The sequence below is a fragment of the Emys orbicularis genome, chromosome 23 (assembly GCF_028017835.1).
Source record: "Emys orbicularis isolate rEmyOrb1 chromosome 23, rEmyOrb1.hap1, whole genome shotgun sequence".
NCBI classification, from domain to species: Eukaryota; Metazoa; Chordata; order Testudines; family Emydidae; genus Emys; species Emys orbicularis.
Genome location: NC_088705.1, coordinates 4002946 through 4029892, shown reverse-complemented (window position 1 = coordinate 4029892; position 26947 = coordinate 4002946). Strand labels below are relative to the sequence as shown.

At 46.7% G+C, this 26947-nt stretch overlaps 1 protein-coding gene across 1 annotated transcript in view; it reads left to right on the top strand.

Annotated features, from left to right (window-relative positions):
* The first annotated feature begins 1314 nt into the window (after positions 1-1314).
* TFAP2E (transcription factor AP-2 epsilon) overlaps positions 1315-26947 on the top strand; it is a 45174-nt gene continuing 19541 nt past the window's right edge. The window contains exons 1-3 of the mRNA XM_065421746.1: positions 1315-1341; positions 1836-2282; positions 4367-4418. Coding sequence (XP_065277818.1) covers positions 1315-1341; positions 1836-2282; positions 4367-4418 — 526 coding nt within the window. The remainder of the gene's footprint in view (positions 1342-1835; positions 2283-4366; positions 4419-26947) is intronic.

Sequence of the window (26947 nt, the reverse complement as noted above, 5' to 3'; positions counted from 1 at the left end):
ATTCGTAAATTTCAGAATAAGCCCCGCGGGTCCCTGCTGGGCGCAGAGGGAGCCGCTTTGCGCTAGGTTAAGGGGGGGGGGGGGAGATCGATTGATTTCCGAGGCTGCTACTGGGAATTTCGCTTTTCTTACAAGAGAAAAATTAACACCTTGCTCAGGCTAATAAACGGAAACCTTAGAGCAACACAAACGTTTCCTTTAAACCGCGATCCCCATCCACCCCCATCTTCCCTCCCCCAGCCCAGCCACTACTCAGCCATTTGAAAGTGTTCTTTGCGCCAGCAACCGCCCACCAGCCCGCGGGACACAGAGCCGACACCAGCGGCCTTGGAGGGGGTGTGTGTGTGTGGGGGGGTGGAACCCGGAATTTCCAAAGATTTTTGCAGCCTGCTTGGAAGCTGCAACGGTTGGGATTTACCGGCTCCCACCCCAAAATGCGGGCTTGGGTCGGTTTGTGAAGGGGAGGACTTTTCTTCTTAAATGAGTCTGTGCTCGACACAAAAATGCAAGAATGAAACAAAAATGCAAGAAATGGACCCCCTAGAAAGCGGTGCCCCCCCCCGCAGAAAAGCACAAAAATCCAGCAAAGCAGAGCAGGAGAAAACACAATTTTTCCAAATCCAGATTAGGGGGATAGTTAATGAGGTCTCGCGAGTTAAAATTCCCTCTGAATTTTCCGTGGGAGCGGAATCAACCCCCCCTTTGATGCCTCATCCGTATTCAGCAGAAAAGAGACCAATCTGGTCTTAAAGAAACCACTAAGAAAAATCCTAAGAACAAATTTGATTTTTGCCAAACGGTTTCTCTCTCTCTAAATATTTGTGTGGTTTTTTTAAAATCCAGAATCCTTTAAATGTAAACGGATTTACATGGATTTTTTTTAAAGATTCTTTCCCTGAATGTAGTGGTTGTTTAAAAAGAAAAAAACCCTCCCCAGAAAGAGACACAAACCTCTCCCCTAGCCATTAAATAATAATAATAAAAAAAGGCGAGAGTCGGGCTCTGTCTCTTTAACGCGCGCTCCCGGCGCTGCCTGCGCGCCCCCGGCTCTATAACTGGAGTGCATGGAGTTGGTTTGGGCTCAGAGGGAGAAGGAGTGGGAGATGGGAACCATCTGAAATACTTTGAAACTGAACTATTTTGTAATTGAAGGAACAAAGCCATCCGCGTAACTCTCCCCCACTGGATCTGGGATTTTCCTCCATGGAGCTGCTGGGCTGCACCCGATTTTAAAGGATTGTTACCGGGGTTTCTTTTATTCCTCCACATCTCTGCTTTGGCACCTTCCTGTAGGGCCCCCCCCCTTCTGCACAGATGTTAGTTCACACTTATTCAGCCATGGTAAGTTTTTTTGGGGGGGGGAGACTCATAGGGGGCCACCCTCGCGAGCCACTTTTTCTAAGGAGCACCCCAGAGAAATTTAATTAAGGCAACCTTATCCCTCCAAATGAACAGGGATTTCACCCTCTGATTTTGGCCAGATGTCAGAGCTCGGGGTGTTCCCAGCTAACGCTTTGTTTTCTCCTTGGGGGGATCCCAGGGGAGGAGGGAAGTGCAGGTAGGAAGGTGTTTGCAGGCTGGAGCGCTGACCTCGCCCTGCAGAGGGGACGCAGAGCCAGGGGGCAAAGCGGATTCCTAGCCCCGTGGCGGGGGAGGTGGCCAGGCTGTGTCAGGCGCTGGAGCTGGGGGGCAGCGCCCTGTCAGGCTGGGGGCTTTGCCCAGGGCTTGGTGACTTTCCCTGCGCCGCTGGGAGCCGGGCGCCCGCGGGGGAGGCGAGGGAGCCGGGCCCCCAGCTCCGCCTGACCGGCGTCTTTCTTCTCTCTCTGCCTCCGCAGGACCGTCCCGATGGGCTGAATGGGACCTCCACCGGCGGCCGCCTCTCCCAGCTCTCCTCCCTGAACCAGGCGGCTTACTCCTCGGCTCCCCCGCTCTGCCATACACCGGCCTCGGACTTCCAGCCGCCCTACTTCCCGCCGCCCTACCCGCAGCCCCCCATGCCCTACTCGCAGAGCCAGGAGGCCGGCTACCCGCACCTCGGGGACCCGTACAGCACCATTAACCCCATCCACCAGCACCAGCAGCCCGGCTGGCACTCGCAGCGGGCCCGACAGGAGGAAGCGGGGCTGCTCTCACAGACCCACCGGGCGCTGAGCCTGGATCCCCGCCGGGACTACCCGGGGGTCCCCCGCCTGCTGCACGGGCTGGCCGATGGGGGCCACGGGCTTGGAGACGGGCCGCTGGGCCTCCACGGACTCGGACATCCCAGCCTCGAGGACATCCAGGTACCTGGCGGGCTCCCTTGGGGGGCGGGGGGCTGTGTAATGGCACAAGGCCAGCCAGGCGGGGGACGGACGGGGTCGCTCGGTTCCCCCGGTGCCCAGATCCCAGCGGACTGCCCTGGGGGCGCAAAGCCCGGAGCCCCTCGTCCTGTTTGCATTTCTGGAGGGATCCCCCCGCGTAGGCCCGTGCTGTGTCCAGTCCTTCGGAACGGGGGGGGTGGGTGGAACAAAGCGGTTTAAATGGGAAGGGGGTTATTTTAAATGGGAAGGGGGTTATTTTAAAGTGTGGGGGGGGGACTAAAGGGGGAGCCCTTGGTTTGAGAGACGCTGTTCAATGGGGGCAGTTAATCATAAAACGGCCCCTCGCTGCTCCATCCCGAGAGTGAAACCAAAAAGTGATCCCGAACATGCCCGGCTGGTCTTTCAGAGCCGAAAAGCCCCTGGCTCCGGGGAACCGGCTTTGCACAGACTGGGGAGAGTTGGGACCTTCGCACTCAGGCTGTGGAGATGGTTCATTTTCCAAAAGGCCGGGTTCGCTTCTGAAAGTGCAACTCTTTTTTTCTCCTTAACTCGTTCGTTTTCGACGGTACTTCATTTAAAAAATCAAATAAGAACATGACAAGGATCAGGGTGGGAAGATTGGACTTGAACTGGTTGGGGTTTTTTGGTGTCGGGGAGGATCGAGGGAGACATTTCCATTTCAAAACGGTCCGCTAGATATAGTCATTTTGTTGTTTTACAAATGTGCAATTTTATTGGTTGGATCTTTGCGGTAAATTCTGGATTTGCTGCAAATTCAAGACTCTCCTTCCAAATCGCTTTTCCCCAATTTGCGCGTCCGTTCAGATCCTTTCCTCTCTTGTCCCGTCAAGCAACTAGATTTCCTTTGCGATCCAACCCGCCCCGAATGTGAAATGTTTGATAACTTTCTAGCCACGAGTTGTCTCCTCTCTTGTTTTCATTTTCTATCGTGACATTAGCCGCAGAAGGACCCAGGGGAAAGGGAGCGCAGAGATATTTACAAAACATCATTTAACTGTTTTAAAAGAAGGAGCAAAATAGGATCCTCGTTCTAAAGGACAGAAATCGAGACTTTCCTTTGAGTTTGATTCAATTATATTCCAGCGATGCTTTTATCGGAGCCATCAAACACACAAACTGTTAACAAAGAGCTCAGGACCAGAATTTGTATTGGTGTTTTATTCGACACTCCCAAGTGTATCGAATTAGTTCAAGTTCTATTTGTATTTTCGTATCATTTGATTTATTTACCACGTGAAGACAGTGGCTAGCAGAGGGGCAGGAGTTTTGTAGAGAACTTCAATGACTTACAAAAACCCTTGTCGTGTTTTGTTAACGTGCATGTGCTTTTTATTCCGGATTTGTCAACTCTCTAGCAAAGGAAATACGGAGCAAGAAACATTATGCGCAAAGAATAAAAAAGCACCCGGAACAATATTTAATCCCCAGCTCAAACAATCTTTTTTTTCCATTTTAAGGAAAAATCTATTCCATTAACAGAAGTTGTTCCAATAAAAAATATTTCCTCGCCTTTCTGGTCTCTCTCCATATCCTGGGACCAACGGCTAGAATCACACTGCGAACAACCTATTCCTCTGTCCTCTCAAATCTCGGAATATTTTTGTTTGCCGCTTGGATGCAATTGCAAACCAACCCCCCCCCCCCCCAACAGGAATTAGTTCAGGAGTTAACTGGAACGACTCCCCACCCCCCAAGCGACTGAGGCTAGAAATTCGAACACGAAAGTCTGTGCGTTGCTAACAAGAAAGAACAACTCTAGGTTTTTGCCCTCTGTACAAATTTAATCATAAAGTAGGTTTAAAGCTATCTGATGAAATAACCTGGGGTGACTGTTCAGAGGAGCTGCACGAATCCATTTGCAAACCCATTATTTTTAGGATCTAATTTATCTCATTCGATCTTTATTTAAATACAAGCCCTGGGAAGCCTAGATCTCTGCTGTTGATGTGTGTGTTGATGTGGCCCAATTTAAAACGGAGAGATCTCCACTGCGTCCCCCCCCCCCCAGTTCTGCACCCTAATATTTGTGCCTTGCGTGTTTTCAGGCTGTGGACGATGCTGGGCTGAATTTACTGGATCAGTCGGTGATCAAGAAAGGTAAGGAGATCTCCTCTGAAAACAGGGGCTGCAAGGAAATCCTTTATTATAGCCCAGTCACCTCTGGGGACTGGGACGCTGCACTGGGACTCCAGTTCCCACTGGGAAGGGGGGGGGGGCGCAGTCTCTGGCGCTGCCCCGCGGCTTGCTCCGAACACCGGTTCCGGGTCCCTCTCCTCTTTATGGGGTCCGGTCCACGCATTTCTTCGTTTTCACTAATCCCCTAACCACATTGCACACCGGCCCAGAGCCGAGCTGCCAATCCGGGCTGCCTGCTCCAATTTCCGGACTCAGGGCCTGATCCAATCTCCGGTTTCTCGCAGAGACCCTCGGTTTTTTTTCCCTATTAAAAGTAATGACTTAGGGGCCTGCCCGGCGTTCAAATGCATCCTCCCTGCCTCGGGATATTTACTGCCTCATAAAGCACTAACAATGTCAGAGCTCAGAGGGGCCGGAGAAACGCAGGGGGGCGGGGAGGGCACTGATTAACTGGAATCCCCCCACCCCACCAAACCCGTACGGCCCAAGGATGGACTCTACGGCTCAGTCCTGGCCTTGGGGCTATTTCGCAGCGATCCGCAGTTGCTCCAGATCCGGGCCGGCTGGGGCTGACGTGTCGGGGGCGCCTGGGGACTGACTGGGTCTCTTGCTGCCTACACAAGGGTGCTTGGAGGGGGCGGGGAGACCAAAAAACGTCTCTACAGCCCTCTCCGGACAGGCCTCAAGCTTGTGGACAGGGGGCCTGATCCAAAGCCGAAGGAAGCCAATGGAAAGACTTCCATGGATTTCAGTTGGCTTTGGATCGGCGCCTTCAGCAGCCGGGAACAGGAGTGGCACAATAAACCAGTGTGGAGGGGGGGGGGTGTTTTTAAACTATGCACCAATCCCAGCTCCTCGTAAGAGCAGCCGCGATCCTGCAGAAAGCGGGAGAGTTCGGGGGTGATTATCTACTATTGATTATTTACTGTCCTGGCCGGCAGCTCCCGATCGATTGCACTTCGCCCGATTGATTGGCTAAGTGAAATCGTTGCGAGTTCCCGAAGCTGGGGGGCGGGGGGAGAGTCTCTCTCCGGCCCCCTCCCCAGGAGAGTAAATATAATTAGGAAAATATTTTTAAAAATAGAATCTGACTTTGGTTGGGATCCCATCAGGGCTAGCTGCTCCGCAATGGAAAGTCCTTGGGTTCGCTGCCGGGCTGGGGCTGGGAGGGGTCTTACAATCTGTGCTCGTCGCAGACAAAATTACATTGGCCTTTTTTTTTTTAAAGTCACCCATAGACTCAAAATGCCCCGTTTGCGGTGGGTCAGTAAAATAACATCAGCAACGGTCAAAAATAGTTTGTTTGTTTTTTAAACGAGCCCTGCGGGGTTGAAAGCGCCGGGGGGCAAAGGAGAGAGGAACAAGAGATAGAAAGACCCCGCTGTTGGGTCAGGGCTGTTCATATGAAAACGGCCCGTGGGTCATACCGGCGGCTGTGGCCAAGGCGCCCGCCATACAGAGCGACACGTGTCATCGCTGGGCCCGGGGAGCGAGCAGTAAAACTCCCGCACAGCGCAGACGAACCCGTCGGATAAACCGATTTCCGGGGAGGAAGAGGGGGAGACGCGTCTCTGGGGAGAGGGCTTTGACCAGTGGCATTATGTCGCATTGTCCTTCACCTGCCCCAAACCTTCTTCCCTAGCGCTGACTAATGCACAGCGCGTGGCCAGGTGAAGCGGATCCCTGCCTTACCGGGGCTGCTGGCCCCTGGGCGCTTTGGATCTGGGGCCTGACCCTAGGGCAAGTAGCAGCTCAGAGGCGCAGCCAGGATGGGACCCAGACACCAGAGCAAGTCACTGCATCCCCCACCCCGGAGTAAATCCCCCCCCCCCCCATACAACGTCCCAGCTCGCTCAGCACAGGAATCCAGGGCAGGCCACGGCCCATTGAAACGTGCCTGTTCAGACTTGGGGCGACCCTCCTGGGCCAATCATCGCTGTACACCGCGGATGGCAGGTGGGCTGTCGCTCGATCAGTCTGGCTCATGGATTCTGGGCAGGGTCGCCCCCATGGGCTGAGGGCAGTATGGCCAATGTCACTACACCCCCCTCGCTGGGCTGGGGACGGGAAACCAGCCCTGAGCCTGGAATCCCAGCCGGGGGTGGGTGGCAAACCCCCCAGGTCATTGCGATGTAGCTTTGTAAAGAGACAGAAAATCAAAGCCAAGCCGTTTTGTCCAGGGGCCGAGGGGGTGTGTGAGTTCCCTGCAGGCTGGCTGGCTCTGCTATTGAACCGGCAGGAAGCCTGGCCTAGGAGAGCCTGCCTCAGAGGAGCCACCCGTGCAGAGGTGCTAGCCAACCCCGCATTGCTCAGTCACCCCCCAGCTTTGCGTGGCCAGGAAATGCAGGCTCAGGCCCGGCCCGGTACAGACTTGCTCGCGGGGGTAGAGACATGCAGGACGGGGCGCGTTCCGGGAACGTGTCCCTCTCTTGAGCCCCGACCCGCGGCTGGTGCTGTAGAGAGCCGCTCTCATTAGAGCCAAGCAGTGATCTCACAGGTTATTTATCCCGCAGACTAGAATATCTCCGGAGCAGCATTTCCAAATAGGAGAGCTCGGTCTGTGTTCCCATTTTGGAAACTGCATTTACCCAATGGACCGTAACAGCTCCGAGGGGTTATGGAGAAATGGGCAAACCTGGGGTTAACCACTTTTCGAAATAAAGTTCCGAGTCTACATCCCTCGCCCCGCCCAAAACAGCAACGATCTCCCCAAAAGTCACTGCACAGTAATAGGCAGCAAAACGCTGGTTCCAGCAGCGACACTGGGAACTTCAGGGGTTGGCTTCAAAATCGCTGGGCAGGTTCCTAAAAAGTCAGTGCACATTTTCAAATATTCACTGCGCGCTGATGGCGCTGCGCAGCCAGGAGGCCTAACAAAGTTTGCTGTCAAAAGTTACCCCCCGAACGCAGAGCAATTGATTTCCAGCCCACATCATCTGGGTCACACTCCACACAACTCCCCTCTCCTCCCGCGCACCCCCATCAAACCAGCTTAAAGTGGGGACAAAAGCGGGAGGAATTCCCGGGAAGCAATTTGAATACAAAACAAACAAACAAAGACCAGAGACAATTAATTACCGCGCTGTATTTTGGAAGGAGCCTTTCCCGACTAACGCAAAATAAAAGGCATTTGCAACTGTGACTGCAAAGTGCCCTGCTTTGATTTTAGACGGCAGACTTCTTCGGTCGGCTTTTAAAACTTGAATCCCTTATGCAGCACCGAATGCATTGGCTTTTCTTTTTGTGGTGGTGGTTGTTGTAAACTTACTCTTTAAAAATCTGACCTAGTTATGCCAAGTCCCAGTCTGGAGCAGAACACTGGTATGGGAGAGTTGATGTTGATTTCGGACTAAAGAGGAGTTTAGACTAGAAAGGTGGTAATGCGGAGAGAGACCCAGGAGAATGAATGTGTTACACGCAGAACCGTGTGGTGTTGTTTTTTCAAGACTAGGAAATAGTTTCTCTTGTTCATGAAATGATCCAGGCATGTGCTTTACACCAGAGCAAGGCAACACAAAGAGAGGTTTTTTGGACTGTTTGCAGCAACACTGCTTTGGGTTAGACTGGGCCACTTAAAAAAAATAAGAAAGAGAGAGAGAGAAACGCAAACAGGTAACAGGCTGAGAATCCCCCAGCAAAAAGGGCTCGGAGTGAAATGTGACGAATAGTGTTAATATCAGGGGGCAGAAAAGGATGTGACTGAATGTCGGTATGAAGGATCAGCCCTCCCAGCTGCGTTAGGAGTCGCTTTCAATCTCCCCCGCTGACTGCGGGGGGGGGCATCCTCTGCGGGTTTCGGGGGGCTGCAGGACACGGGGAATTCCCGCTCGTTCATCCACTTGAAGTGGGGGCGCAGCCGCTCGTAGGAATTGATCAGCCATAAACCGAGCCCGTTCCGTGGCCGGCGCAAAGGGGAAAAAGCAGAGGTTGTTTGCGAGGAAGTTCCCCGGGCAGGCAGGAGCCGCCGGTCCCCACTCGGCCGGGCCGGCTGTTCTGGGGACCCCCAGCCATGGCGCGGTGCGTTTCAAACGGCTCCGGTCATGTTTCAAGTTGTCCCTGTCTTTGCTTTATTGCCCGCCGCCCCGGTCAGTAGAAGACAGTGAGGGATAAATATGTCACCTGGATTTTCTTCTCCCAGGGGGACTGGGAGGGGAGGGGAGGAGAGGGCGGGACGCCCCCCCGCAAAGGGCTCTAATAAAATGCAGCTTCGAGACTATTTTCTCATCTTGTTTTGCAAAACAAAAAAGCCCAAGAGGCCGCGCCAGGCTGTTGTGCCTCTGGCCGGCCGGGGAAGAGCTCGCCAGGCAAGTCCCGATCCCAGAGAACAGTTCAAAGGAAACACAAACCCTCCCTCCTGGGGGGACTGGTGTCACTTCGCTCATCTGCGAATTAACTGCGCGTCTGTAAACCTGGCCAGACTGCCAGCTTTTCTGGAGAGAGAAGGCCGCAAAAAGCCGGGAGGTTTTCAATAGAAATCCCACGGACCTTGATGGGCCCGGAGATATTTATCCATTGACGCTCTTACGTTAGACTTGATTTTTAAACGATTTAAAGGCGCTTTGTAAACTCCGTATTATTCCCAGAGCCTGGGATTAAAGATCAGGTCAGGGGAAACTGAGGCTTGGAGGGGTGTCACTGCTGCTCCCCTCGGCGCTTACAACCCATTCCCGCTGGTTTCTCTCAGGGGCTCTAGAGTCTGATCTCAGCCATTTCACACCCTTGATTCGGATCCTGACCTCCTTTCCCCGCCATCGCTTCTCACGGATTCGGATGCTGCTTTCCCATTTCGGAATGCATTTCTCTGTAACCTTACAAAAGCCAAGGGCCAAATCCTGCCCCGATTTCAAGTTTGTTTTGATTTTAATTCGACAAAGGGTTCAGGATCGGTCCCGACATCCGAATGAATAATAAGCAGAGAAAGCAAATGCAGAATTTGCTTCCTTGTCCCAGACTCCGGTCGCTCCCTGACCCTGTAAAAAACAAACCCCTGTTGGGGAGAAATCGGAAAAGCGAAGCGAGCTGATGTCAGGGAAATGGCGTTGATCTCAGCTGAGCTCATTTGATCCTAACGAGGGCTGAAGATAATTTGGGAGCCCCACCTGAGCGGATTATTTTTAACCTTCCCAAACTAAATTCGACTCCAAATCAAACAGGCTGAGCATTTAGGGGGAGGTTAACAGCAGGTTGTTTCAAATGTTAAACAGTCACTTTTGAAATATGCCCCGAGACCCGGGAGATAAAACAGCGTCTGAACGCTAAGGGGGTTTTGTTTAGAACTCAATGTATTTACTGATCATCCTGGGGTGTCTCTCTCCGAAAACACTTTTTTATGAAACAGTGGAAGTCGCATTCATCTCATTCTGTGCAAAATATTTCTACTGCCCGCTTCTACTCAAGATCCCTTTATTCCCCTAAGCGTTTAAAGACAAGTCATGACTACCTTCCCCCAGTTAAAGCAAAGAATCAAAACCAGCCTCCTAGGTGAACCCTGTCCAAAAATACCGCCAAATTGTGCTCTTCCTTACACCAGTGCAAATCAAGGCCACCGATTTTCAACACAATTTCACCAGTGTAAATCCTAATGACTGACAGCGGCGTGTAACCCGCAGATTAATAACGCCCGCAATGGTAACCCGACATTTTTTCTTTAGTTTATTCCCTATTTTTGATGTTCAGGAAAACGGATTGAAATAATGAGAGTCAAATAAACTGGAGCCATAAATACAGCCCAGCACAAAGTATGTGTACACACAGGCACACACACGCAGCTGACAGTCTCTGGTGTCACGGAGAGTGTCTTTCATAATTTACGACTGATTCTCCTCTACCTGTTAAACGCCCCATCTGCTTGAAAACAAAGCCCCGTGGTTAAAATAGCTCAACTCTGTAAAATATTTTTCTAATAAAAACTCCATCGGAGTATTGTTGAGCGCGGTAAGACCATGATCGATTTATGCGGCTGCCTGGGATAATAACTTGTATGAAATATTCAAACCCTGCTCTTGGCTTCCCTTCAGGTTTTGAAGAGCGCAAACATGCAGATAGAAAGAGCTGTTTAACCACTGATAAGTGTAGCCATTAAACACAAGCCCAGCGACAAAACCACAGACCTCTTTAAAGGTTTCGTGGTGACGGTTAATATGGGCAGTTTCAGGTTTCTGACGTTCAGATGGAGGCAAAGGCTTCTGAGATAACTATCCCTGATAACACCTGAGTGACACGTGAACGGGGTTAATAACGAGAGCCCTGGCTCTCCTGCTCAACCAAAACACCAGGAAAGTCAAGCAGCGTTTTGCCCGAGTAAAGATTGCAGAATTGGGGCCTGCTTCACTATTGCCCTCCACTTTGTACAATCATTTGCACTAGTGCAAAGTGGGTGTGTACACCTCTACGAAATCAGAGTGTTAGTATCTTGCACTAACTTTGCACTGGTGAAAATGATTATATTATACAAGGCACAGAGCAATAGAGAAATCGGGCCTCTATTATTTATACTGGTTTTAAGAAGAAAGGGTGTGAGGGGTGGGGGTAAACCTCTTGGACCCAACTTCTGATCTTAATTTCACCAGTTGAAACCTAGAGTAACTCACTGAAATTAGCAGCGATCAGAATCCTTTCTTACTGGGTCTAATCTTGCAATCTTTATCCAGGCAAAGCTCCAATCACATCAATGGTGCACTGATGGTAGTCATTACATAGTAAAAAAAAGGAAAAGAAAAAACCGTGGTACATTACAGTACCCTTTACAGGAAAATTGTTATTCCAAGAATAAAATTTCATTACAGAAGGCATTTCAGTGAAGCATTAACAACCATAATTATTTTAGCTTTAATTAGAACACATAAGAGGCATTTCATTAAATACCATTGCATGAGAAATCGTTACAACAGGCTCCAGTGTGTGTTTGCGCCCTCATTACACATAAGTGTTTGCTGTACATTTGCTTTTTTGTGTGTGCCAAAAGCATCAGAGATAACAGTTTTAAAATATGCTTCAATGAGAATACAAGTCTGGAAAGTTTGGGTGTAATTACAGTGTGTGAAGGGAGGGTGTTCCCCTCTTCCCTTGTCAAAATTTATGATTATTTAGAAAATCTCTGCCTCCCAAATTGGAATTATCATTATTGTTACAAAGCCAGGCTTGCATCCTGAAGATTTAGCAGTGTCTCAAGGGGGGAAAAAAAGTCTGAAAAGCAGAGGCAAGTAGATACAAGTCTTCTGCAACCTCAGTGCCCGTAGACAATTTCCAATCAGGTTTCTCTTAGAGCAAACTGCTACGTTTAGAATAAAGATGCACAATATGTTTTGGAGAGTAATCCGATTTTTTTGTTTTCCCCAGTGTAGTATCTTTAAAGCCTTGCACACAATTTCCAGCTCTCTCCGTATGTGCACGCAGAATCTGATTGTGTTGGAGAAGCTTGTGAAGTTAGTAAATGAGCGTGCGGCGTGTGCAAACGAAACAGACCATCTCTAACCATGCATTCCACAACAGTTTGGTGGCTCAGCAATAACACAGTCCAAATTGTTGCGTTATGATGAAAGGAGGCAGTTGGGGAAACTTTTACATGAGCAATAGCTGCAAACGTGTATCTGAAAAAGATCTACTTTGTGGAAACAAAAACAAAATAATCCCCAGCTCTCCTCCATGTCCCTAATCTAATAGGGAGCTTTACTTCTGCCCAGGAACCACATTTTTCTACTGAGAAAGAATCTCAACCAGCCTTCTAAACCTGGGGCCCAATCCTGCCTTCCTTAGCAAAACAGAGTTCTGCCAGAGCAAGAGCCCCAGGATCGGGCCCATGGCATGTTTCATGGGCAAGTTTAAACCACAGAAAGGTGTCCCTCATTTTTAAGGTAGTGAGGGTGGAATTCCCTCCGGTGCAGACGGCCAGCAAGAGGCCTATGGGCCTTAAATGGTGCCTGTGCATCCTGCTCTGGGGTTGAGGTCACCATACGGGCCAGATCTTGAAACCCCTTACTATAGAGTGTAGTGCTTTACCATGACTAGCCAATGGGGTTTCTGACAGTACTATGTGTTATGCTCCCTAGTTAATGTTTACAGGATGAGACCCTACACTTTTCTCTTGGTACTCGGTCCCTTTACACTTGGTGGCTTGGGCTCAGTAACTCCTAGTTGGTCACAGGAGGCCTGTGAGTCATATTTCCATAATGTCTGTTTCCCCTTTTTTAATTAACAACTCTGCAATACCTATAAGAGTGGGCATATTTTGACTGAAAAAGAAACTAGGGCCTGATCCTTCTCTGACTAAAGTCAGTGGCCAAGGTCTCATTCTCATCAGTGGGAGCCGATCAGGCCCTTAAAGGTGTCCAGAGTTTATATCTATAGCAATGGTTAATGGTATGTTAATCCTCAAATCACTGGCCATTCTGCTCTGCATGTCTGAAGGGAAGGTATGTTTTTGCATTGTAAGCCAGGAGTTGCTAGTCAATAGTAAATAAACAGTGGAGCCTTTAACTGGAAGTAGGCAGAATTAATTACCTTGCAACCTTATTTATTTTGATGTGATATTGCATCATTCTTTCTTCACTCACCTCTGCTTACTTCAGGGTCAAATCTGGAAGTCCTGGCTCCCATAGACTTAACTGGGAGTTTTACCTAAGTAAGCACTGAGTGAGAAGCGAATAAGGACCCTCAGGATTTGCTCCAGACTGGGGTTGCTATTTTTATTCACTAGACACCCAGGCACGTATTGTTGCATTTTCTCTGAGGGATCCATCCTCCCTGCCCTGGCATCACCGAAAGAACGAATTTCAATTAAAAGAAAACCCCCAAAACAATCCGCATAGGCAAATTCTAAACAATTTACAGTCAGGGAGTAAATTGAGATGAGCCGATTTATAGTGGGGATTTCTGAGTATATTTCTCTCTACTAGATGTAATGGGTAAATGTAAAAAGCACCCAGTATTACAATAAATCGCACTTTAATCTTAATGCATCAGGCAAGTTTAATCCATAACTTCCTCACAGTGCATCTCCCTGACACAAATCTAATATAAATCTTTGCAGGTGAAAAGGGGAAAAAAACTCCTAAGTGCTGAGATATGGCTAACTCACTTGGTCAAACAAACTTCCATCATTCACCCCATAAACTCTAAACTGACCTTTTCCCATCTTTATCTGAAAGATTCTCATGTCCCAAGCTATGAAATCATTTTACTGAAGCCAACTACAGAAAACTTGAGCCAAAAAATGGCAGCAAAATATTAAGAGACCTCTATAACTTTCCTAACAAAGACCTCTGATGCCTGTAAACAGTAGCTGTGCCTGTATGGTCTGTCACCTTGGGAGTCCCTAGGGCGCATTATGCCTCGTCTCTTTAGTACAGCGACTGTAATTATAGATCTGGCTGGAGCAGATCCATATTCCCTTTGCACAAATTGATACTAACATTGAGTGACTGAGATTTAATGCAATCTGTTTGGCAATGAAGTAAAACAGTTTCAAAGCTGCAGCAGAGGGCGGTTATTCAATATTGCAGACATCTTGTTCAGATACTTGCAACAGCAGGTATGGTCACAACCGAGGAGATTTCATTTAGTCTGAGGGTTTATTGCCAAAATATTTGGTTGGTTTTTTAACGTCAGTAGTTTTGGTAGCTAGTGTCATCATAGATCATTTCTATGTAGCTTTAAGAGATGACGTAGGTGGTTTGATATGTCTCTGTTGTGTTTTCCCAGACTCACAGAGCTAAACACGGCGCCTTCTAAGTGGCTTTTATTTAAGATTAAGAAAAGCAGCAAAGAACAAGCAAATATTAAGTATCGGGGGGAGAGGGGGGGGAAATGAGCCTGAATCCCAATAGCCCTGCCCCTTGTGTAGTCATTTACCCCGTGCACAGCAGGTATCAAACACTGCTGTTTGATTTGGTGGCATTTCCTACACCCAATTGCACACACTTTGCACAGATTTAATGGATTGCACAGAGTGGAAAGGGGGCGGGGGGGAATCAGTCCAGAGTGTGTGACTCACTCCTAACATTCTGCATCTGAAAGGAAACACAAAATGACAGCGGCCAAGCAGCAGACAGGGAGACCCCTTTACATTTAAAGGTGCAGTATACATAAAGCAAAACAACACGATTTCTTTCAATGACATATCAATGTGCACCAGTATGTAGCACAGACAGTCAGGGCTAGAGAATTTAGGGCCAGATTTTGTTCTTATCCAGCTCCTTAAGCATGGCAGCAGGCTGGGGGTTTGCGCCTGCAAGAAGGTTCCACTGTTTGTGCAGAATGAACAATTTATTCAGTGAACGGAGGAGCCTCTTTGTTTTTTACAAATCATCTCTGAGCAATTTACAGTGCTCTCAGATTTATCCTGTATTTGTTATTATTCCCTGGGTAATTTCTATGGATAATTCTTGGTCTGTAGATTGTTCAAGAGCACTTTGTTGTTGTGACTATTCAGAAGTTGCTGTGTAGGTTAGTTTTGATGGGTCCTATAAGATCATATAGGATTGTTTCTATTCCCTGATTGGATGAGCATAACTCTTAGCCAGTTTTCGGTTGCAAATATGCATTCATAATTCACTTTCCACAAATATTCTTATAATTGGCTTAAATTCACTGTTTCCCTGAACATTTGTCCCAGTAAACACATTTGCTAGAATCTTTGTGGGATGGAGGACGAACATAAGCTAACAAAACCCTGTGTTTTATAACCCTGTGAATATCCAGAGAACATTGTGAGGCATTTGCTGAATCCTAATATAGGTGCTGGCATTGCCTGACTTCAATGGGCTTTAGCTCCGAGGCAGAGAGATTACAGGTACATCTACACTGCAAACGAAGGTGTCATTGCAGCATACCCACTCTAGCTTTAATCTAGCCAGCACGGGTAACAATACCAATGAGGATACGGCAGCACAAACCCTGGGTATGTACCCACAGTCCCCAGCAGGCTTGTACTGCGATGGCTAGCCTATGCCAAAGCTGCATCCACCACTGTTCCCTACACCAGCTAGACTGAAGTCTGTCAACCCCTGCTGCAGTCACACCTTGATTTGCAGTGTAGACAGACTTGCCCAAGGTCACACAGGGAGCCTGTGACGGGAATTAAAGCTGGGTCTTCTGAGTCGCAGGCTAGTGACCTAACCACTGGACCATCCGTCCTCCCCATTACTAACATGGTAAGTGATTAGAAATTGTTAGTTTCAGAAGAAAATGTATAAAATCTTAAACAGCTAAAGCTGGGTGAGACAGATATTGTGACTATCCCACACGCACACCCACCCACCACACAAACCTGTTTATTCATTCTCCTGTTGGAAAGTGCTTTAGAAATGCCTCTTTTCCATAACTATTTTTCAGATCAAGCCTTAACTGAAAGGGGAATATATTTTTCTCAACACCATAATTTAACCAGAACAGTCAAACAATGCCTCTGAGCTCACAGTGAAAATTCAGTTTAGGGCTTGGCTGTCCTGATAGATTCTGCTAAATGGCATTTTCTGCTCTCTTTCACCTGCTGTCGTCGTGTCTTTGAGGCGTGAGACAGCTGCTCACACTCTGACATTAAAAAGCATCTTCAGACAAACAGCTATAACAACACATTTCCAAAAACAATCAGCTGGAGCTCAAAATGGGGTAGCTTAAAGCGTCCTCACTTTGCTGGCTTTTAGAAGGTGGAGGGAAGTTTTCTTCTGTATGTGAAATTGAGAATGGTGCCATTGAGTTTTACATTGAATGGCCGCAGTTTGATCTCAGAAATAAGGAGGTTTATTTGATTGTGGCATTCACGCCCTTTCTGGAATGTTTGAAACTTTCTGATAAAGCCTTTTTGTTCAAAAGAAAACAAAAATCTCTTAGGTACCTTCGTGCCTTTAAGACCCATATTCATTGTGACAGCAGCAGAGGGCATGTCTGCCCCAAAATCTCCTGCATGGTCATGATGGTATGGCAGTGGGTGCTTAGATGTGAGGATCAGATGAGTACCTAGAAAGAGAGCGATGGATTAGATGTCTACAAGGCAACCCTATAAATAAATAGTTTGGCTTCAGTGCTTCCTAATTCTTAAGTATCAGCAAAATAAAACATGCACCGAATGTAAATAGCAATTTGGATCCAATGCATTTACAGACTTAGGGCCCAATCCTGCTTGCTCTGAAGGAAGTGGCAAATCTTCCTTTGATTTCAGAGGCAGCAGGATCAGGCTCTTGCTGTCTTTATTCATGTATTTTGATTTGTCCGCTGAGGATATTTTGCGGTCGATAGTGGTAGTGTCCTAGCTCCAATCAGGCTCAAGACCCCAGTGCGCTTTGCAGACCCATAGTAACCAAGAGTTCACACCCCAAAGAGCTTAAAGTCTAAATGCAACAAGTGGTGTAACAAACTAATGGATGGAATGAAGGAGGGAGAATGAGAAATAGGTAATTACACAGACTAGTCCTGCGCACCATTTTCAGGTTTCGAGATAAAAAATAATCCTACCGCAAAATTAAAAGCCCTGATTCACACGTGGAATTTTCAGTGGGAGTTTCGTGTGTAGGACAGTGGTAGGACGGGGCCTTGGTAGAGTTTTATGTTGTTGGTGGTAGGGGAGTGATTTTATTTTTTGTTAATTTTGGTATATGTAAGCATTCAGTTGTAATTAATACAACATGAAGCCTGATATGGCAGGGGAAAAAACCAGTTAATGAATTAAGTATATTCATCAGCGATTAGTGTAACATCATATCCTGCAATGAGAAAGGGAAGATGTGGTGTCAGTCTGTAAAATACAAGGCTACAAAGACCTGTAGTTGTAAGGCTGAATCCAGTATCTGGGTGAGGTGTTGTTTCCTCCAGTGTGTAAACACACACACACACACACACACAGATTAAAAGAAAGTTTTTTACTCTGACCCTTGCCTGCATAGACATCCCTTCATTAAAATGATATTTTTAATGTCTTCTAACTGCAGCAGGATACATCAAGGTGTGTGTTAATGTGAGATAACATACGGCAGGCACGGTGGAAGGCCTTGTTTTTTGTCTCAGCCTTCAGAACGCCTCCTAGGCATGTGTTATCTCTGAGTTTCACGCACCTTGTCATGACTTACTGCTTAATTAGATGTTTTTAAATGAATTCTTTTCCCTTTGTTGGAAGTGGAAAAGCTCTTTTTAAAAGCCAGGTTCAGAGAAGGTTGCTGGGCTGCTCCTTGGGTGTGTTCTTTAAAAGTTACACTGACAGGGCCTTCCTTTTGGGGAGATGTGAATTCGGAATGTGGATTGTTTCTCATGAGTTGATGCCTTGGAGAGGGTGTACATGACCCACTGGCAGTGTATGTTAGGGGTGCCCTCCTGAGTCCAGTCCGCAGCCAAGCTGCAGAGCTTGGCTTTTTAGTTCAAGCTGTTGGGATTCATGCTTTCAGCTCTGGAAGTCTCCAGTTCAGTCTCTGGTATTGGCCAAGACAGCAGCCATCATCACACATGATCCCAGGATTAGAGTAGATTTGGCATCAGGCCCCCTGGGTTCTGTTTCAGGTTCCGTCACTGTCTACTGCCTTGGTCAAGTCACTGCACTTACTGGAGCTGTAACTCAAGCAGTTACATACCAGATCACATACAAATGCTCTTTAAAGGAGAGGAGATGTGTGTGGGAGACTCTATGGGACAAGAGTGTGAAACAGGGATTGAGAGGAGGATGGGAGGCTGTTTCAAGGATGACAGAAGGCACCAACCCAGGAATAGGAGATGGAGAGAGGGTAAGATTGGGAGTGGGTCAGGCCCAATTTATAGATTCTAAAGGAACCTCCAACTTCCCCTTCTTTTGCTCTGAGTTGTCCCATTGCACATCGCTTAGCCAGAGCACTGGCCGACAGAACCCAGGGTGCCACTCTCCCGCATATCTCGATAGATAGACGCCCTTTTTTTCTACAGATGTTTGTTGCAGAGCTGGGCGAGTTGAGCTTTTGCGTGGCCTAGCTGGCTGCTGCCGAATTCTATTGCATTGTGCTGCTGCCCCGGTGTTCTGTTTGGGCGTCCGTGATGTCGGATTGGAGTTATGCCTAGAGCTGGTCCAAAAAGACTAATTATATTTTGCGAATGTTTTTAAAATTTTCATTTTCTTTAAAATTCTTGTCACAATGTTCAGATTTTAACACCCCCCATCAACCCCGAAAACCTGAAAATGTTTGGATTTTGGTTTCCCCCCCCCCCCTTCTCCTTTTTATTATTTGTCCCTGAAGAGGGGTGGGGAGAAGGGACTGGAAATTGGAGCGAAAGGAGGGACAATTGAAAACTCAAAACTTTTCTGATCTAGTTTTTTCTATCCAAAAACTGGAAAAAAATATTTTAAAAAAACCCAAACAATTTTCTTGTTTTTTTTTTAACAAAGGCCATTTTTCATCAAAAACAAATTTTGAATTAAAGATTGCAGTTCTAGTTACGTCAAGGGGCTCCCACAGCCCATGGAGCGGGGACTCTGTGTGTGTGTGTGTGTGTGTGTATAAATCTAAACAAACCAATAAAGCCACCAGGCAAGCTCAGTTCACAGCAGCAACATGAACCTGACACAAGCTTTTAAAAAAATTAATTTATTAACACATTTATGCTGTTAATTGACTATTCTTACTAATGACAAACTCTTCTTTAAGTGCCTTGCACGGAGCTAACAAGGCAAAACTTCATTGCTTATGGGGCACAGATCCTCCCTCTGAGTAACTGAGCTTGGTAGGGATAAGATAGGATACAGAATGTCCCTGCTCTAGGATGTGATGCGCTCAGTGGGGGCTACTGCCACCTTATCCTTGCACTAGCCTCCAGCGCAGAGGCACATCCCTTTGTCAAGGGAGAATGGTTGACAGATCTTTATAGCCAAGAATCCACAAGCTTTTCCTCTGACCACAAGATCCCCTCTATGGTCCCCCAGTGGTGGTTGGGAAGGTTGCCCCAAGGAGCTGGGTTTGGTGGCATGCAGGGGCTTCCTGCCTCCCCCCTGGTCCTGCCTCTGCTCCTGGTGCAGTTCAGCCCCACAAGTCCCACTGTGTCCAAGGCCCTCTCTGGTCATGGAGGAGAGGGCAGGATTTGAGGTTAGTTCATTAGAGTTGCCTGAACATGCTGACAGTCTGCACCCAGCCCATCTGTTACTCCATTGTGAATTCTGCCTGTGAAGTGCTGGCAGCAGTGGGGATCTGCTTAGACGAGCTTAAATTAAATGCAGTTTTAATAACAAACTCATTGATAAACCGCATCCCCCCTCCACAAACGTATCCACATTCCAATGGGACAAGGGCATGAACAAAAACCTAAAATGACTTGAGTGGTGTCCTGGGCAACTCCATGAAAACCTCCATGAACAGCCCAACAGCAGCCCCCAAAGCAAGCCAAACGTTAGGATGCACAAGGAACGGGGTGGAGAACATTCTAACACCATTCTGGGACTCAGTTGGGTGTTTTCACCTGGAGTCCAGGTCTGGTCGCTCCATCTCCAAAAAAGGATACAGCCACAATAGAGGGGTGCAGAGATGGGTAGGGAAAATTATTAGAGACATGGAAAGACTCCCTTATGAGGAGAGACTGAAAAGACTGGGACTGGTCAGAGAGGAGACAAATAAGAGGAGATATGAGAGAAGTTTACAAAATAATGGATGATATAGAGAACATAAATCAGGCTGTATTTACCCTTTCTCAAGGGGACTAATAGGCAGCAAATTTTAAACCAATTAAAAGCTTTTTTTTTTAACATAGCACATAGTCAACCTGTGGATCTCATTGCCACTAGATAGCTTTGATTCCAAGAGTTTATCAGGATTCAAAAAAGGAACAGATGCTTACATGGCTAATGAGAACAACCAGAGTTACATTATACAGGATAGAAATATGTGGGTTATAAACGCTCTTACACTTCAGGGCATAAGCCAACTGCTACCTGCCTGGGTGTAGGAGGAAACTTCCCCTATAGGCAGCTTATTTTATTGTGAGGTGTCTTGCACTTTTCGCTGAAGTAACCGGTTTTGGTCACTGCTGGAGACAGGATACTGGACTACCAAGAGCAATGATCTGATCCAGTCTGGCTATTCCTATTCATGAGTAAGACACCCAAAATAAACATAAACGGGGGAATCTCAAGTAGGAGCAAGGAGGTTATTTTCCCTCTATATTTAGCACTGGTGCAACCACTGCTGGAATTCTGTGTCCAGTTCTGGTGCCCACAATTCAAGAAGGATGTTGATCAATTGGAGAAGATTCAGAGAAGAGCCACAGAATGATGACAGGATTAGAAAACCTGCTTTATAATGATAGACTCAAGGAGCTCAATCTATTTACCTTAATAAAGAGAAGGTTAAGGGGTGATATGAGTACAATCTATGGAGAACAAATATTTAATAAAGGGCCCTTCAGTCTAGCAGAGAAAGGTACAACATGATCCAATGGCTGCAAGTTGAAGCTAGACAAATTCAGATTGGAAATAAGGCGCACATTTTTAACAGAGAGAGTCATTAACCATCGGAACAATTTATCAAGGGTCCTGCTGGAGTCTCCATCACTGACAATTTTTAAATCAAGATGGGCTGTGTTTCTAACAGATCTGCTCTGGGAATTAATTTGGGAAGTTCTCTGGCCTGTGTTATACAGGAGGTCAGACTAGATGATCACAGTGGTCCCTTCTGGCCTTGGAATCTATGAAAATGCTTAAGAACCGCCATTCAAATCCACACGCTCTGCAGAACCAACTTCTGCATTACAGTTTTCTGTATGTATGTCTCACCCTCCATACCTGGCCAGAGGCTAAATGCAAGAGAGTTCCCCCCAGTGCTGGCTTTTCAGCCTGTTCCCAGCAGAGCTCTGACCCCAGCAGCAGGGGACTGGCAGAGTATTCCGAGTACTGAAATGCAGTTTAACAAACCCCAGCATCCCATTACGCTCTAGGCAGCAGGCTGGGTGCTCTCAGGTCAGGCATGTCCTCACTGCCAGGAGCACTTGTTTTACCTAGCACAAGCTCTCGCCACGGTATATTTCTGGTGTAATAGCCCCTTGCTATGTGCTCTAAGAAGCTGCCGCCCCAACTGGAACATAATGAGATTATCAGCATATCTGCACAGTCATAAACCTGGGGAGCTCAGTAACGTCCTCGTGCTGCAAATGCCCAGGACGCTGGCACTCAGCTCAGAAATGATACTTATCTGGAAACACACATGCCTGGGAAACTTCCTCAGCTACAACAGGCCGGATTTGCCTACTCCAAGCGTCACCTTGCCCTGCATGCTTGGCTTTGTTTCACAACGAGTCATTTAACCTCCCAAAACCGCCCAGCTCTACTGACATTAGCACTCAGAGCCTTGAAGCAAAATGTTGCTCTTTCTCAGCAGACAGGCAGCTACATCTAACAGAGGGAGCCAAGAAATCCCAGGTTCTATTCCTGGCTCAGCTACTGACTTGCTTTTGAACTAGGTACTGGCCTGGCCCCCTTACTGTAGGTATTAGAGTGCCTCACGATATTTAACGTATTCTCTTCATACTGCCCAGGTATTGCTGTTATCCCCATTGTACAGATGGAGAACTGAGGCATGGTGAGGCTACGTTACTTACCCAAGGTCACACAGGACATCTTTGGCAGAGCTGGGAATCAAACCCAGGTCTCCACATCCCAAATCTCCCTAACCTCTAGACCATCCTTCCTCCTTCATCGCTTGCTTGCTAAGTGATAATCCAAGATCCCCAGTCTCAGATGAAAATGTACAAAACCTTAATTACCTAAAGATCCCAGGTCTCTGAGTCACAGATTGTTCCCTAACCGCTGGCCCATCCCTCCTCTTCGACCTTTGGCAGGTCACTTAGGCCCAGATCCTCAAAGGTATTTAGACTCCTAACTCCCACTGAAATCAAAGGAAATCAATGGAAGTTAGGAGCCTAAATGCCTTTGAGGATGCGGGCCTTGATTTTTCTGTACCTCAGGTTTTTTTTCCTCTTTAAAATGGTGATTAATTAGCCAAAGTGGGTAAAATGCTTTGGAGATGCTCTGTGCTAAATTCTACTCTATTCAGATTCTTTTACCACCCCAATCCCTGCGGCATCTGGGTACCACTGTTGGCTCAAATGGATCAAATAGCGGCTCTGAGTCACAGAGAGAGTGTTCCTGCTGGAAAAAGAATCCACATGCTTGAGTAGATTTGCAAAGGTTCTTTCCTCTCAGTGTCTGGCTTCATGACCTGCTGTGCAGAGCGGACCAAATCAATGCCCTGATGCCAGACACTCTTGATCTTTGGGGACAGGAACCCTTCTCTAATACCTAATGATTTGAATAGGACCAGCTCTACATTTGCCCATAAGGTTCAGTTCAGTGAAACTCCAAAAAGCCAGGATACTCCTCTGTATTGCCAGGACCTGCACAGCTGGGCTGGAGGGCTCTTGAGAACACCTGGGCTCAGCTGGACATACTTTAAAGAGCCTCTCCCAGGCTATTTGGGCTTTGCAGCCCCAAGACAAAACCAGGACGTGTAGCCAGACTGACCCTTGCAGGGCCCTGAAATAGGTGAGAGGTGAAAGGGCCTCAGGCAGAGGCTTTGGGAACCGGTAGAGCAAGGGAGAAGTTGGCAGCTGGGCAGGTTTAGGGGTGTGTGGGGAGGGGGATCAGTCACTGGAGGTCTGGGGCGGTTTGAGCCCCAGGTTCACTCTCTATGGTGAGAGGGGTCATACATGCCCACTGGGAAGAGGCTTTGACCAAGCAGCTGCCAGTTGACATGTCCCTGGGGCTAGCCCAGAGCGGAGAAGCACAATAACTGCTAGAGATGAATCCAAATGAAATCCCTGTAACTGACGGCAAGTCTAGAGCAGGATGTCGGAGTTCCTGAGGGGTCAGGTCTATTGCTGGATGGTGGGGTGCATGAGGAGTCAGCCCTGGAGCTGAACTCCGCAGCTTCAATTCATTGCCAGACGTATCCAACATCCAGCTTGCTTGGAATTCTGGCTTGGTTTGAATCCTCCCCTGCTCTATCTCAGCTATTTATCTAGCCTCAGTCCCCAAAGTACTTAGGGACTGGGTTATGAAGGATCCGGTCAGTCCTTGTTCCATCTGGACGAACTGGACGGGTCCTGAGCTGCAGGAGCTCTGTCTCCAAATGGGAGCTGACTAGATGGAGACACATCCTCCCAGACAATTCTCATCTCTCTGGTGCTTCATGTTCCACAGTCTCCACTAGCCGTGATCAGACACCCCCCCCCCCCCCCCCCGCACAACTCAGATACATTTTCTCTTGGCTTGTTCTGGACCGCTTCAGTATTGGACTGAACTGATTTCCTTTCTGAGCAGTGACCAGAGGGATCTTTTCATGTCTGGCTAAAAGCTCACACTGGTTTTCTTTAGCACACTATCCTCTAAAAACAAAAGCAAAAATTGCTTATGATGAAATGCGTATAAATGAGAACAATACATGGCAGACAAAGATCTCGTCTCATCCAGTGAGCTCCATGGGGTTTGCAAAAGATCAGAAAGTCCCAACTTTACAGATGGGAAAACAGAGGCACAGAGAGGACAGGTTAGGGCACTAGCCTGGGACTTGGGAGATGTGCGTTTAATTCCCAACTCTGCCAGACTTACTCTCTAACCTTGAGCGAGTCACTTAGGGCCAGATCCTCAAGGGTATTTAGGCTCCTAACTCCCACTGAAATCAATGGAAACTAGGGGCCTAAATACCTTTGTGGATCCGGGCCCTAGTCTCTCTGTGCCTCAGTTTCCCATCTGTGCAATGAGAATAACAACACTTCCCTGCCTTAGAGGAGTGTTGTGAGGATAAATCCATTAAAGACTGGGAGGCGCTTATGTGTTGTTGGGGCCACATAGGTAGCATAGATGGAGAGTAAAGTAGCTGGTTAAGAGAATTGCTCAAAGTCATTCAGTGAGCCAATGACAGCTAGCAAGAGAACCCAGGCCTCCTGATCTGCAGTCCCCTCCTCTAACCACTAGACACCATTGACTCCCTGCAGGCTCATTACAGATAGACAGTAATCAGATGCATAAAAATCCCTGCTACATTTTCTGTGCTTGGCAGATACCAAAGGCAGAGATTTTGACAACGCTGCATGCAACAAGTGAGAGAAAGCGGAACTTTGTTTGTTTGTTTTGTTTGATGTGGTATTAGCAGGAGACACTGCCTGTCTTTTCCCGAAAATATTCAGGATTGCTCTAAGCGCACAACTCGTCGTCACAAACAGGAAGGGCCATTCAAATCACGCAGTGATCGGAACAATTATAAAAGTAACAAGAATGTATAGCTACGTTAACAGCTGCAATTAAAATAACTCTTTCATAAGGATAACTCCCCGTTCCATGTGGATCATTGGATTCAATCTGACACTTATGATTAGAGCTGGTTGGGATTTTTTTTCTCCTGTAAAAAATGTTGATGAAAATGGATTTTTTTCTATGAACATTCCTGTTTTGCTGAAAAGCCATTTTATACTGAAAAAACACGTGGATGGACATTTTTCAATCAGTTCTAATTGATTAATAATTGCCACCAAAAACACCAGGAGGAATCAATTTCTTGAGATCGGTTGTTTGGCAAAACAATTTATCTTAACACATGTCAGTATTACACACAGATCTGCCAACTCCCCCCTTGTCTGGAGCAAGACCCCAGTCCAACAAGGACCCCTGCATGGGCGCAGAGATCCAGAATCAGGATCTTATAAGGGGTTCATCTTAAAGCAGTTTCTAAAGCACGGTGGGCCTGCGATGAAAGATTTTTGCAGTGTGTCCATTTCCATGAGATGTCTAGAATCCCACCCATGAAAACCGTGGCAGCTTCATAGCCCTGTAGAGAACGCCCATTGCTCTTTTAAGTAAGGTTTCAATTATACTGAAAAATGCCTGGCATCCCATGTGACTTTGCCAGTGTGCAGGCTTTTGAACTAGAAAAAACAGGGCTCTTTCCATTGTGACACTGGCGTCTGATGGAGATCAGTGGTACTGGTGTCTTTCCCCTAGAGGTATCTTCAAGCTATCCACCAACTCCAAAATGGCAGGTGGACTGGCATATTTACATGACTGTGGTTTGAAGCTCAAATTAAAGCCCTCCCCAAGTGTTCTGTGGATTGGCAGCAAGTTCTACATGAAGAGAAATATTTTTTTGTATTACTATTCCAGTCTAATCTTTGCTGAAGGGTCTTTCGCCCTTCTATAATCTAAATACATTTTAACAAATTGATAGCAACATTAACATGGCTTATATAGGATCCACAGCCATTTCTAAAAGACACTGCATCTTTGTTCTCTCCTTTTAGATTATGTAGATCCAAGCCACACAAATTCAGGCGCTTCTATAGGAAATACAGTGAAAACCTCTCAAGCATATTACTGTAAAATGGATTATACTGTTTAAACACAGAAAGATCCCATATACCCGTTGCCAAAAAGTAATGGGAGTTTGTGCTGCTAAATGAATAAACCTGTGATGCTTAATGCTACAGGGCAGAATGGCGGCGTGTGTGTGTGTGTGTGTGTGTGTGTGTGTGTGTGTGTGTGTGTGTGTGTGAGAGAGAGAGAGAGAGAAAGAGTTTGCTACTGTGTTACACATCTGAAACTGGGCTGATCTAGTTTGACATTAAGAAACTTTCTTTGTCATTGGCAGCGAACTCCAGTTTCAAATTCCTTTCATTTAAACTTTAGGAAACGCTCAAACCTTCATTTATCTTTTCATTCTTTTCCACTGTCCATTTTATTTTCCTTTACACACCCTTCCAAATATCTATATTTTTCAAAATTAATGTGAAGCAAAAACAGTATTTATGAAAAGGGATAGTAGCTATTGAATTATAGTGAGCTGGTAATAATTGAATTAAGGATTTTATTTATTGTTATATTTTATTTTATTTTTGATAATATAGGCATGAAGAAGGGGTTCAGTTTCATGACTTAAAGGAAGATTATATTTAATTAGTAAGGAAAAATTGAAGGCGCTAAATTGTTGTAATAAACTCTACCTTTTCAACAGAGATATACAGGTGAAAATAAAAATTGCAACATTGTTCACTATAGACAGCAGATAGCATTGTGGAGAGCTTTACTTGGATAGTTATTTCTAGAGCTGAGTGACCGGTGGAAAAAATTATCAGAAATATTAATTGAAATTCGAAAGCACATTTCTAAGGGACTGTGTCTGTGACCCTTTTGTATTCACTTTCTGTGATCATTTGAGTTTCAATAGCAAAGAGTGAATTTTAACCTTGAATATTTGCTAATTTTGAATTGCACAATTTGCAATTCAGGCTGTTACCTAAGTCATCCAATCAGAGAACTGAAACAATTCCATGTGACTTATGAAACTAACCAAGACTGTGCATACTGTGAATATTCACAATGAATTGTTTGTGAATTAGCTGCAGAAATGCATGAATGATTCTGAATAACAAATACATTTGAGCATTTTGTGATCCTTTTGTAGACAATTCATGAACATTAAAGAAGGAAAAATTAATTCAATACAACTATTAATTGCAAATTACTTGCTCACCTCTGTTTCCCAAACCTGAAGATGAAAAGACTTTAT